The sequence below is a fragment of the Seriola dumerili genome, unplaced genomic scaffold (genome assembly GCF_002260705.1).
Source record: "Seriola dumerili isolate Sdu_G_001 unplaced genomic scaffold, Sdu_1.0 BDQW01000230.1, whole genome shotgun sequence".
In the NCBI taxonomy this organism is placed as follows: Eukaryota; Metazoa; Chordata; class Actinopteri; order Carangiformes; family Carangidae; genus Seriola; species Seriola dumerili.
The window spans coordinates 1,231,840-1,245,125 of record NW_019174485.1 but is presented as its reverse complement, the minus strand read 5'-3'; the positions used below and the strand labels follow the sequence as shown (position 1 = coordinate 1,245,125).

General features: G+C 41.5%; 2 protein-coding genes across 3 annotated transcripts; one reads left to right on the top strand and one right to left on the bottom strand.

The window, feature by feature from the left end:
• The first annotated feature begins 6,099 nt into the window (after positions 1–6,099).
• Positions 6,100–11,533, top strand: taf5 (TATA-box binding protein associated factor 5). 2 transcript variants are annotated; one of them, XM_022755405.1, is made up of 11 exons: positions 6,100–6,718; positions 7,390–7,618; positions 7,729–8,044; positions 8,156–8,319; positions 8,881–9,016; positions 9,145–9,265; positions 9,373–9,502; positions 9,615–9,779; positions 9,929–10,106; positions 10,596–10,773; positions 10,931–11,533. In XM_022755405.1, exons 1-11 carry the CDS (start codon positions 6,301–6,303, stop codon positions 11,143–11,145), a joined length of 2,250 nt encoding a protein of 749 aa, XP_022611126.1. In that variant the 5' UTR covers positions 6,100–6,300; the 3' UTR covers positions 11,146–11,533. The 2 variants fall into 2 exon arrangements, with proteins under 2 accessions (XP_022611126.1, XP_022611125.1); XM_022755404.1 differs by having other exon boundaries at positions 7,387–7,618.
• On the bottom strand, positions 11,534–13,155 carry usmg5 (up-regulated during skeletal muscle growth 5 homolog (mouse)). The gene is made up of 4 exons (XM_022755407.1): positions 13,063–13,155; positions 11,978–12,082; positions 11,756–11,849; positions 11,534–11,650 (listed from the first exon to the last, which is right to left on the bottom strand). Exons 2-3 carry the CDS (start codon positions 12,062–12,064, stop codon positions 11,760–11,762), a joined length of 177 nt encoding a protein of 58 aa, XP_022611128.1. The 5' UTR covers positions 12,065–12,082; positions 13,063–13,155; the 3' UTR covers positions 11,534–11,650; positions 11,756–11,759.
• Between the last annotated feature and the right edge of the window lie 131 nt (positions 13,156–13,286).

Genomic DNA, 13,286 nt, shown 5'->3' with positions numbered 1-13,286 from the left:
ACTAACACCAACATTTCAGGTACACTGACTTTCAGTTTTACTTCCAAATAAAATGGTTGTTCAACTTCCTTTATCAGCATTGCCTAAAATTAAAAAGTTTGATTAAAAGTTTTATTAGGAGGAATTAGAAGTTAATTTATGGAAAACTTTTATTTATTTTTCTGTCTAATGACTCAAAACCACCACAAACTTATACTGATAGGCACTGCAGCAGCAGCCTTTGAGCAAACAGGGATTAAAGGTTCTGTATGTAACATTCAGAAAAACCCTTGTTATTAATGACACCTGTGGCTGTTAAGAGAACTGCAGTCAGCATCTTGTTGGTCGCATGCATGCTCACACTCGGCACCAGTGTGAGCATCCCTGAGCATCAGCCGAAACCATAATGTTGATAGATGAGGTCATTTAAAGTTATACTGTTATTATAGAGGGATATTTGACTCTCCAGCGCCGGCACAGTGCTAAAATGAAAGTGTGGAGATAGGTCTGGCTTTGCGAGACTATAGTTTGATGTAAATGTAATGTTATGTGGTGATGTTATGTGATGAGGTCTCTCCATGAATTGAATGACCTGCCAATGTTGGCCCTAGCTTTCCCCCAATGTCGGTCACATTCCCGTTTGGCCAGATGGGGCTTCACTAGATTAAACTTTTTGTTGTTTTTTTTTTTTTGTGCTTACATTGAGTTTGTGCTGCAGTCTGTGTTGAGCTGAGAGTCAGTTGTTTGTTAGGAAGAAAGGCATTGAGGCAAGGCACTTGGGAGCAAGTATAAATGTCACATTTTTAGGATTTTGCCAGAGAATTCATTCTGTGTCCTTTACATCCACAGGCTGTTATAGGCAACCGAGAAAGTCGGAGAAAGGTCTCATATTTTATGTTACAGTCCATTCACACTGACAATAGAATAGAACCTTTTCATTTGCCTCACAGACTTACATATATTACCTTTAAATGCCTTGCCTGTTTAAGGAGACTATAACAAACGAAAAAAAGTATATTTCATTTACTCATCCTGGATTTTGCCCATCCATTCTGAGGGTTTGATCACGCTTGCCTCTGTGCGGCTGCCACCAGCAGAAGGCCAGCAGAACAGACAACTGCGTGCAGGATCCAGCTCCCCAGTTAGGTCAGTATTGAATAATGCAGGCTCCCCACATTTCATCCCCCAAAATGGAGATCTCTAGTGCCTTCACACCCATTATTCCACTTGGATGGCGAAAAGGCTCTGAGATGAATTCATGCACGCACACACAAACGCACATACTCTTGCACCACCTTGCATAGGCTAAAGGAAGAAAGAGCACCCTGTGCAAGACTGGGACTGACAGGACAGAAACTAAATAGAAATAACTTCGGTTAGTTATGGGAACATGAAGAAGGATTTTAGGGCAAATGGTGGCAACCTAACCTTGAATACACATTTCTATCTCCAAGTTCAGAGAGCTATATTCAGGAGCCTTTCATTAAGTCCATCAAAAACACTGCGGCTCTTTTTTATTGCTTCACCCCAGTGTGATTAAACCGGATGAAGATGTGACTCTTCTCTGTTGCTAATGGCTACTGTAAGAAAAATCCTCATCCCTCCTTCCTCGCTCACCTCTTATATCACGGGAAGACATCATCTCTACTGTCAGCTCTCTCTTCATTTGCCGTTTCACTTTCTCATTCACATGTTTCACGCCTTCCTTTACACCTGCCACCCCCCATTATATGTCACCTCTCACATGCACAACCTCATTTAAGCTTTTCCTTTTGCCTCTCTCTCATCCAGACATCCTCAGAGTTCAAGATACCATCCTTTCTGTCTTGTTACCGCTCCCCATGCGCTGCCCCACCCCTGCTATTCCCCGCCGACCCACTCCCCATCCCGCCGCCGCCTCATGCTGCCTTCCCTCTCCACCCTCCTTTCCTGTTCTTTTCTGCACTCTCTCCCTCTATCTTTCCTTCTCTTAGGGCTTTTTCTACCTTTTCTGGGAGTCACACTTCATGAATTATTTACTTATCTCAGTGGGAGATTTTTGCTGCATCGTTTACTGCTCAAAGACAGGCAGCCAGTGTTTTCCTGACAAATGCAAAAATTCATCTCTCCTTTAAATGTGAAGGTCAGCATAACAGATCTTCTCATTCACGCAGTCACTCTCTGGCGGACTGCTGAGTATTTCTACATGGATGACAAGCAATAGCAACATCATAACAATCTGAGGAAAGACAAACACAGCAAGCCAGAGAGGCAGCATTTCAGTGATAAATATAGCCTAAAAAATATGTAGAAAATGTGGACATCCAAGGTGTCTCATCTTTTTGGACAATTTATGGCAATGTGCATGTGTGATAATGTCCTAAAAGATTTTTTTTTTAAAATAATATTAGGGCCCTCAAAAGAAGACAACTTCTGCAACATTTCTTGCAGCCACAACACATGCAAACATAAAAATCCTAAAAAAAACATTGTGAGCGACTAGAAAACTGCCACGCCCCAGACTGCACTCCCAGGACTACATCACTCTCTGCTGCCTCACACACAAACATGGACGTACACACCTTGATGCACACCTTTTAATAACAGCCTTGGCCTTAAATCTTTTTGACAGGATTTTAATTCAAAGGTAGAAGTAATATCAACCTGATATCCGTCCAGGCTCCCAGAAATGTTCAAGTGGTTGAGCGCCTCACAGTGCCGAGGAACAGGACATGGGGTGGTGCCACCGATGCCAATTAGAACATTTGCCATAAACCTCCGCAGCAATTTCATCAGAGGACGTTTTTACTGGCACGTAAGCGTAACAGCTTGAGGGAAAAAAACCATAACAGCACGTCTTTTCCTGATATGCATTAACCGTGTAAACACACTGCAACAGCCTTTTAAATTAAACCAGTGATGCATGTCAGTGGTATCAGCACTCTACTGGCCAGTACCATAAGAATGTAAACTCCTATTACAAGTACAGAAAACAGTAGCAAACAATACATAAGCATGAACATTGTACAAATACTGAAAACATAACAGTGCTTTTCTACTTTTGTTTGTATTGTATAATATTCTACTGCTCTAAGACAGTGTGTTGTGGATCTACCGCCATATGAATTTCAGGCATTCAAGTGTAAAGCAGTTTCTTTTTCTTTGAGGTGTGTGTGCGTGTGTGTGTGTGTGTGTGTGTGTGTGTGTGTGTGTGTGTGTGTGTGTGTGTGCTCTTACAAAGCTTTCTCTGTTGGGTGAAGCCACACCCTGCTGTCTCCTGACACCAAGCGAGAGAAGCAGAGAAAGACACACAGCGAGGAACTGGGCAAAGTCATCACTGAAGTGTGAAAGGAGGTTACGAATGAACATGCTTCACTCCCCACCTCACTCGCCCATTTCTTGATGACTGTGAAGACCACGCACACACTAAACTGAGGGTAGCGGGGAACAAAAGGTTACAGAGCCGGGTTTTTATAATGGTGCCGGATGGTCAGTTTGAATCCCCAAAGCATCTGGGTAAAGTTGACAAGAGAAATGAGAAACACAACCTGGATGTCAGGTACTGCAGCAGCAGGGGGGAATCCTCTAGATATGCGATATTAGTGTGAATAAGGGTGGGGCAGAAAGAGGGAATGCTTTACAATATTTGAAGAAATTATTTTTCAGCAAAAATAACAGATATTTAGTCTGAAGGGAAGAATGGGCCCGTTCAGAATGTAAAATTATGGTGTTTAATTATGTCAGCAGTATTATAATGTTAATGGTAATTATTTAATGTGACTGTAATCCAGGTACTGAATCACTGCATAATAATTTATGATCTTAACGACCTATGTAGCTAGCAGCTACAGCCGTCAGATAAATGTAGTGGAGTAAAAAGTACAATATTCATAATGTAACTGAGAGTTACTCGAGTACAGTACTGAATGAATTCTCATAGTCTCTTCTCATGCCTTTGCATTGAATCACATATTTCTGCCTTTGCTGTTGTGGAGAGCTCCTTTTATCTTTCATTATTTTTTATCATTTCAAAATAAAAGCACTTCAGCACAATAATAAAGTGAAGGGATTATATTGGCAGAATTGTAAAGGCAGATGGTGCCATGGTGGTGCAGGTGCAGGACATTGCAGTCATCTGGCGCTGCACAGCGGGTGCTTTTAAACAGCTATATGAAGGGGACACTTATAGATCTTAAATCAATAACCTTTAGCCTGACACATGTGTTTCAGCCCGGATCACCTGCATATTTATTAGGTCACAGAGAAGGTGAACGCAACATGAGCTGTGTCGACCATGTGCAGTAATATTGCTGATCTTAGTATTCTCCATACCACATACATTGGCACTGTCATTCAGTTGAAAACAGAAGAAAGTCATCGCTCGCTAATTAACAGCTGTACAATGAACCTGCACAGATGACCACGCCCTGAACTGCTGATGTTTACATGTCTGTCTCCTAAACCCACCCACCCACCCACCCACCCAGCAACCCACCCCCACCTCTCCTCCACACGGAGCATAACAGCCGCAATGTTACACAACGCCCTGCTGCTTCTGCTGTGAACCCTTCTTTCTTCCCACCCCCTTACTGTGGGCCTTAGTCTGCATATTAAACCTGCTGCTGAGTTGTCACTCCCAAGATGTCCAGAGGGGATGAACCAGGTCAGGTTCATCCCCTCTGAACTGCTACAAGTGCATGTATACCTGAAAAGGAGTGCGTTAATAATAGGTTGAAAATATGCAAATTCATTCGATATGAGGTTCTTTCAGCCTGGAGTGGTTTTGTAAGAAAATAATGAAATAATAAAATTCATCATATTATATTATTGTACTTGCATTATAGTCAATAAGGTGTAATAGTAAAGCAAGAGACAAAGCCTGAGCAACATACTGTGCAGGGGAATTTCATAAGAAATGCCGCTAGACTAAACATGGCTTCTTGCAATGTTCGAAACTGAAAATCAAATGAAATACTATTAAGATCCGATTTTCTACTGACTGTGTCCTATAAATGAAAACAGAAGCTGTGCTGACCTGAAAGATGCACACTCAGCGCTATATGAGTGTCTGTGACAGGGCGTTCAGGGTGTTCAGAGAGGGAAGAAGGGCTGTTCTTCTGTACAGGCAGAAATCCAGCCTCAGCAGAATGTAAAGTGGATACTGCTGATCCTTGTAAGGAGTTTCTGTCCCCCTTGTGTTTATCCTCTCTGCTACAAGTTGTATAAAAAACTTTGTACATATTACATTTAATCAATCCATCATGTAATTATTACAACCATAGTAAGACATGTATGTTCCTCACCTTTTTGCATCACACATTATCTGATATAAAGTATTTGTATACCAAATAAAGAGATCCAGATTCCATGATAGTAAACTGAATATCTTTAGGTTTTTTGACTATTGATCAAACAAAACAAGACATCTGAGGGTGTCACTATGGCCTCTTGCAATTTTTGAAGGGTATTTCCCAAAATTGACCTTTCATAGACAAAACAAGTAATTGATAAATTGAGAAAATAAAAAGTAGGCCTAGATTTATCTATAAGAAAAATAATTGTCACAGCTCCAATTTTCTTTACACTTTATTTGTTACCCTGGCAATACCTTGTCCAAGGACATCATCGGGTTTGGACACTCAAGGCTGGGCAGGGGATGTGTGGAAGCAAAGTGCCACCACCTGGTACAAAATGGTACACATCTGATTATAAATGAAAATTGTGCAATCCACTTTAAAGTACACACAAAGATTTGAATAAGTAGGAGTCCTTCACTTCTTATAATTGAAAGTAAGACCTGAGACGATTTATTTATTACCTGATTGGTCGATCCACAGGAAATTAAACAATTTTCACATTCAAATGATTGTTTTATTCATTGTCCAAGCAAAAACACCAAACTTGTGCTGTTTCCAGCTTTTCAAATGTGAGGATTTGACTCTCTTCTTGGTCATAGATAGTACACTTAATTTCTTTGGGTTTTGGACTGTTGGTCAGACGAAACAGAACATGTGAAGATGTCTCCTTAAGTTTTGGCAAAATATAATTGGCAATGTTTCATTATTTTCATTGTCAGTTTATCAACAAAACTCTTAAATCAAATGCTTTATATTTGGGTTCTTATAGCAAAATGTAACCTATTGATCATAAAATTACGGTTTCAAACGTGGCATTGATGTATAAACGCACCAACACGACAGTTTCCATTGGTAGTGAGGTAGGCGGGACTTCTGCGCTGCCCTGGATGACGCAGCATGAGTAAGCACCAATCAGGTGACCGGATCTTGAATTGTTCACGTTTTCCTTTTTTTCAACCTCGCACATGCGCATTTCATTTCGAAAATGGCGGCCGTACAGGGTGGTCTGGTCGACGCGGATGAAGATAAAGACATAAAAACAGAACCATCAAGCGATGGCTGGGGAAATAATAATGCAAACGACGGGAGACTGCTCTCTCCGTCGCCGGGCTCCAGTTCTTCGGCTGGAAGCAACAAAACTGTGGCGGGAGCTCCGGAGGACCAGCAGACGCTGCTGGCAGTCCTGCAGTTCCTCAGGAAGAACAAGCTGACCGAGTCCGTCGAAATTTTGCGTCGTGAAGCGGGATTACCTGAGGATTCACTGGAGCTGAAGGGCACTGATTCCTCAGGGGCAGGTTCGGGAGGTGCTGCGGGCAGTGTGGATTTAGAAGGCGGGGATGCGAGCTCTCTTCTCAGCCGGGTGACCATTTCATCCTCCGCCGGAGCTCAGGCGCCAACAAAAGGTCCGATACAGTCACTGGCTACTGAAACACTGTTGCACGGTTAACACAAACGTTTCCTGTTCATTCAAACATCACATACGACTTTAACATAAGTATAATCCTCCACTGATGACAAACTGTTATGAAAATAGAGATGTTATAGCTAAATTATACATTCACTGTCAAATCCGAACTACTATATTATACCTCTCAAGGAGGTAGAAAAGTTAAGAAATAGTGCTTTACAAAGTTAGTATGTATGGTAGGGCTGCTTGAGTTTTGTTACATCATACGATGTGCTATTTTTTCTGGTCACTGAATGAACAGTTCCTGGTGTACTCACTAATTTTCTTTGAGTTTTTTTTTATTTGATACCATTAATAAATTCTTTCTATTTCATTTCACTTGACACAGATAAAATAATTTCAAGAAAGTTAGACAAAATACTCCAAAGTTAACTAGGTTTTTACAAAGCTTTTAACCACATCTCATGGTCTTCATCAGTGGAAGGAGCTTGTCATGAAGTGTAATCACATAACCTCTCAAGTTAAAAAGTATTGTGAAAAAGGCAATGTTGCTTTTATTCTGTATCTTAATTAACAGATGAGGTAATTGAAAAAAAAGTTCAATTCCACACACCCAGTAGAATGAAGGTATAACTGCACGTCTCACTTGAACTTCTTTTTCAGCAGCGGCTGGGGAGGATCAGCCAGATGTGAATGTGGTGCTGTCCGCTTACAGCCAGCAGGGAGACCCGGCTCTGTATCAGGTTTACTACAGCGGCCTGAAGAGGTTCATAGAGACGGTTTTGGATTGTCACAGAGCAGAGCTGTCCCAGGTCTTTTACCCGCTGTTTGTCCACATGTATCTGGAGTTGGTGTACAACAATCACGAAAGTGAGGCCAAGGCTTTCTTTGAAAAGTGAGTTTCCTTTTTCCAAACTTAAAGCATGGGTTACTTGATTTTCATATAGGTAATATTCAATCACCTCACACCTCTAAAATCCTTCCCTGTTCTGTCCTCCATCTCAGGTTCAGTGGGGACCAGGAGTGCTATTATGAAGATGACCTGCGTGTTTTGTCCAGCCTGTCAAAGAAGGAACACATGAGAGGCAACGAGACTCTCCTTGACTTCCGCACCAGCAAATTTGTCCTGCGCATCTCCCGTGATTCTTACCAGCTGCTGAAGAGACACCTGCAGGAGCGTCAGAACAACCAGATCTGGAATATCATCCAAGAGCACCTCTACATTGACATCTTCGATGGCATGCCACGCAGCAAGAGCCAGATCGATGCCATGTCTGGCAGCTTGGCTGGAGAGGCCAAGAGAGAGGCCAATAAGGCGAAGGTTGGTTTTTTCAATAAGATTTGTGTTTTCCCTGTCTCCCAACACTTTTCTTATACAACATTGTTGAACTCATGACATGTTCTTGTTTCACTGTCTTTCAAACTGCTGTAGGTTTACTACGGATTACTGAAGGAACCAGAAATTGAGCTGCCTCTTGATGATGAGGATGAGGAAGCAGAAAATGAGGAGGGTAAACCCAAGAAGAAGAAACCCAAAAAGGACAGCATGGGCTCCAAAAGCAAGAAGCAGGATCCTAATGCACCTTCACAGAATAGGTAGGATTTTCTTTACACTGAAGTATACTGTACAATTCTGCATCTGCACCGCTAGTACTGTTGTCTCATCAACTTACTGTGCAAGGCCAAAACAGTATAACACTGTGAAGGTTGTTCTGCAGCACTGGGATACTCAATACATTTTATCATAGCAACTTGTGTTTGTTGAATTCTCATTTATCTTGTAAATGAATGGGGACTGACTTTTATTACATGTAACCAAGCACCACTACTCCAATCACTAATTTCATAACATGCTGCTCATGAATTAAAACTTTTAATTTGAAGGAAAGTATTATCCACACACAGTACAAGAAAGTTGATTGGAAAATATTCACTCATATAATTTTGTCAGAGGCCTATTTCTCCACCACTTAGGATGTTGCACTTGCCAATGTCTCTACATGTAACAATGTTTAATGGACACTAACGTGATATGTGAAAAACCAAAATATACTTTTTTTCAATATTATGAAAAATAATGCATATGGCAGGAAATATTGCAATATATTGGCCCAAGCCTGGTGACTGATGACAATTTTCTTGTTTGCCATTGCTTAGGATACCTTTGCCAGAACTGAAGGATTCAGACAAGCTGGACAAGATCATGTACATGAAGGAGGCCACCAAGAAGATCCGCCTGGGACCAGATAACCTCCCCTCTATCTGCTTCTACTCTTTTCTAAATGCGTACCAGGTAAAACCTCATGACCACCATAATTCACTGGTGTTTACACATTTAAGCAACTGAGTCTGAACAGTTAAATACAAATTCAAACTAGGGTAGAAGTCATTTCTAATTATTATCACCCTTTTACCCTTCAGGGTTTGACTGCAGTGGACTTCACAGATGACTCCAGCCTCATTGCAGGAGGCTTCGCTGACTCCACAGTACGGGTTTGGAGCGTCACACCGAAAAAGCTCCGCAAGGTCAAGTCTGCAGCAGGTACAATATGATTGACACTGTGTGAAGTTATCTTTACTTCTTTTATTGTTAGAAAATAATTGATCTAAAACTTTCATTGCTTTCATCTTGTCCCACTTTCTCTCAAGACTTGAATCTGATTGACAAAGAGTCAGATGATGTGCTTGAGAGGATCATGGACGAGAAGACAGCCAGTGAGTCAAAGATCCTCTACGGACACAGCGGCCCGGTGTATGGCATCAGCTTTAGCCCAGACAGGTAAAACAGCTCTGATGCACCTGGTGTTACATGAAACACACCTTCTGCAGGAACTGGATCTTTACATTATTGATTCAAACATAAGGTAATTACTGCCCGTTTTGCTTCATAGAAACTACCTGTTGTCAAGTTCTGAAGACGGTACCGTCAGGCTGTGGAGTCTCCAAACATTTACTTGTCTAGTGGGTTACAAAGGCCATAATTACCCTGTGTGGGACACCCAGTTTTCTCCCCATGGCTATTATTTTATCTCCGGGGGACATGACAGAGTTGCCCGGTAAGAAACTGAAGAACTTCTTTGATTAGTTTGTGAAATAATACTCCTACACACAGTCGTTTTCTCCACAGAGAAATATATACTCTAGATGCACAGCAGCACTGTTAACAGATATCTTTCATTGGTCTGTGTTGCGCTGTCTCCAACAGTCTGTGGGCGACGGATCACTACCAGCCTCTACGGATGTTTTCTGGTCATCTAGCTGACGTCACTTGCACCCGTTTCCACCCCAACTCCAACTATGTGGCCACAGGGTCGTCTGACCGCACCATCCGCCTCTGGGACGTCCTAAATGGCAACTGTGTCCGCATATTCACCGGTCATAAGGTCAGATGAGTCACCAGAGCAGTTTAACAAGGGTTATCACGATGGTTTAAGAGCATGATAACCTGATCTGTTGTGGTATATTTATAAACTCTTTTTAAAGTTATACTTTTGGGCATTTTTGCATCAGACAGTAAAGTGAGAGATAGACAGTAAATTCGTGGGGGGGTGCCGTGGGTTGGACTCAAACCCATGGCCGCTGCGGTTAGGACTAAGCCTTAATGGTACGCACTCTACCAGGTGAGGCGCCCCAGGTTTAATAGTTTAACAAGATTTCAAGTACAAGATTTGATACCATTAAGAGTACTGATAAGGGCAATGAAAGAATTGAGGCACCCTTACCTTCATAGTTGTTTGATTACTCAGAAAATATTCTCTACATCCACTGATTTAAAGATGCTAAATATTCACATATCTTTACAGCAGCACAGCTAGCAGAGTTGAGTGCTGTAGAGACGACTACTGAGCCACTCTTTCACCTTTATCTCTCAGGGTCCTATCCATGCGCTGGCTTTTTCTCCGAATGGGAAGTTCTTGGCTTCTGGAGCCACTGATGGCAGAGTTCTTCTGTGGGACATCGGTCATGGTCTGATGGTTGGAGAGCTCAAAGGCCACACAGATACCATCTATTCCCTCAGGTTCAGCAGGGATGGCGAGATCCTTGCCTCCGGTGGGTGTTCCACAACCTCTTGTAATACTTTTAATCAACTACATTTAATTAAGAGCCTGATGAAGCCTACTTTTCATTTTGAGTTTCTGCAATTATAGCTGCAATGACCATGTTTCTATTGCGTGAATCAACATTTACAGTATCCTCCTTTCTCTAGGCTCCATGGACAACACAGTTCGTCTGTGGGATGCAATGAAAGCATTTGATGATTTAGAGACTGATGACTTCACAGCAGCCACAGGACACATTCATCTACAAGATAACTCCCAGGAGCTTCTGTTGGGCACCTACATGACTAAATCCACACCTGTGATACACCTTCACTTCACCCGGAGAAACCTGCTGCTGGCCGCAGGGGCCTACAATCCATAAGACATTACTCAGTCATTATATTAATAATCAATGGAAGCTTGAAATGATGCAAATGTTTGGTCCCAGAGCTCCTCAAACAACTGAGGTTTGTGGGGCAAGGAGAGTACAACAAGACTGTATTGTCAGTTCACCTCTGGTGAAAATCTAGCTGTGAATGAGGATAAAAATTAGGTTAGCCCACTCCTGTCCTGGCCCTCAGTCTGAAAGATTCAGGGTCCAAATCAAGCTCATGTATTGCAGATATTCCTTTGCCTGAAAAAAGTGCCATTGTTGATTGAGGGCCGTTTCTAAAAATCACTGCCATGAGTACAGCTAAACACATGGCTGACATGTCTGTATGATAGTCTTTTATACTGGTGTACACTGTAAATAAAACAAAGTGTTTTTATGTTTGGGCATAAATGTTCTTTATTGTTAACACAGGGAAATCAAACACTCATATTTATTACAAGCACATACAGCTCTCTCCACTCCCAGCTGCTAGATCTGATGGTCAAATGGACACCTGTAAAGGAGATAACGAGCCTTAAATGAATTGAATAGATCAACACTTCACTTAAGTAGAATGGATATGGAAACTAATAGGATGGAAAGACTTAAATGTACTTACATTATCACTTTTCTGTGACGGCGGCCTGTTTCTTGGGCTTCAATTTGAAGAAAAGGGCAATGGCAACTAGACTGGCATATGTAGCCAAAACACACTACAGGAAAAAAAAAAACAAGAAGCTTATTGATGCATTTTAGCAGTGCAATATTAGGCAGGCTGTTAGACAGTTTAACTGTCAAGTGTGACATGCAGTTTATTACAGGAAAGTTGCAAACAACTCACATTCCTCCTTCCTGTGATTGTGTATGAATTGAAGTACTTGGCAAACCCAGTGAACTGGTGCTGGGTTCCGGCGTCATGTCCTCCCATGTTGGATAGTTTATGGTCCTACCACAAAGAATAACAGGTGAATAATTGATTCATATTATAGTAATTGAGCATTTTGTTCTTGACCTTGGCAGCAGCACCTCTGACAAAGTAGTCTGGAGCTGAGGCGATTAATATATTGTCCTAAAATTAATCTGCAAAAACGGGCACATTTGATTGTGTCGATCAATTAAGTGTAAGTCAATTTAAAACGCTATTCATACAGCTATTTTAACAATCCGAATCCCTCATTACTGCTTGAAAATACACGATACTTGAAGACGTAACCTTGAGCTTTGAGAAACTAATGGATAGTCACTATTTTCTGATATTTTAAAGACCGAATCAATGATGAAAACTGTCTTTAGTTGCAGACCTATAATAATCTCTAGTACTGGTTTAAATTGGTATTTTGTCACGCAATGCTTGACATAATTATTGCACGGTAATCTCGACTGTTTCAGCAACAACGGATGTAGCAAAACTCAAGCACGTTCAAAAATGATTCAAGGAACCCTTAATAAATTCAGCATTTAGTTTGGGCAAAAACAACTGTCTTGCTATTGTAAATTCGCTACTGTAGTTACAAGCGCGATTACATAAGATTGCAATTTAAACGGTAGCTGTCTATACGTGCTATGACAAGAACTGACACCAGGACGCCAACAAGGAGCTCTCGCATAGTAATCCAGGATAGGACAGACTCCTGACAAATTAACCCACTTAAACTCATTAACCGTGTGGTTGACGAATAAACTTAGCGCATGTATTTCATTCAGACTGACTTTCATCAGGCAGTGGAATATTATAAGTCGTTAGCTAGCACACTGCGCTAAATTAAAGTAGCTTGCTACGTTAGCTTGCTAGCTAACTTAACTTTCAGAACGTTAGTTAAATAGTGCATCGTCACAGAGACGGTTTAAAGACAACACAGGTACTGCTAAGCATTGCTATATCCAATGTGAATCGGCTAATTTATTCCTAAATGTTCTACTTCTTACCTTTAACACACGACCCCTGCAAAAACAGTATGAGACAGGTGTCCTTCAGGAGAGGCCGCAATGCTAAATTCGCAAGGAAGTCCCGACTACTCAGAGTAGTCTAAAAGTGTGAACTATTGGTCCGAAATAATGTCACTCAAAGTTGGAATCCAACACGATCGCTAAATGGCTGAAGATAGTGTCAATCATTGTTTCTCCTCTGTGATTGGACAAAGAATGAAACG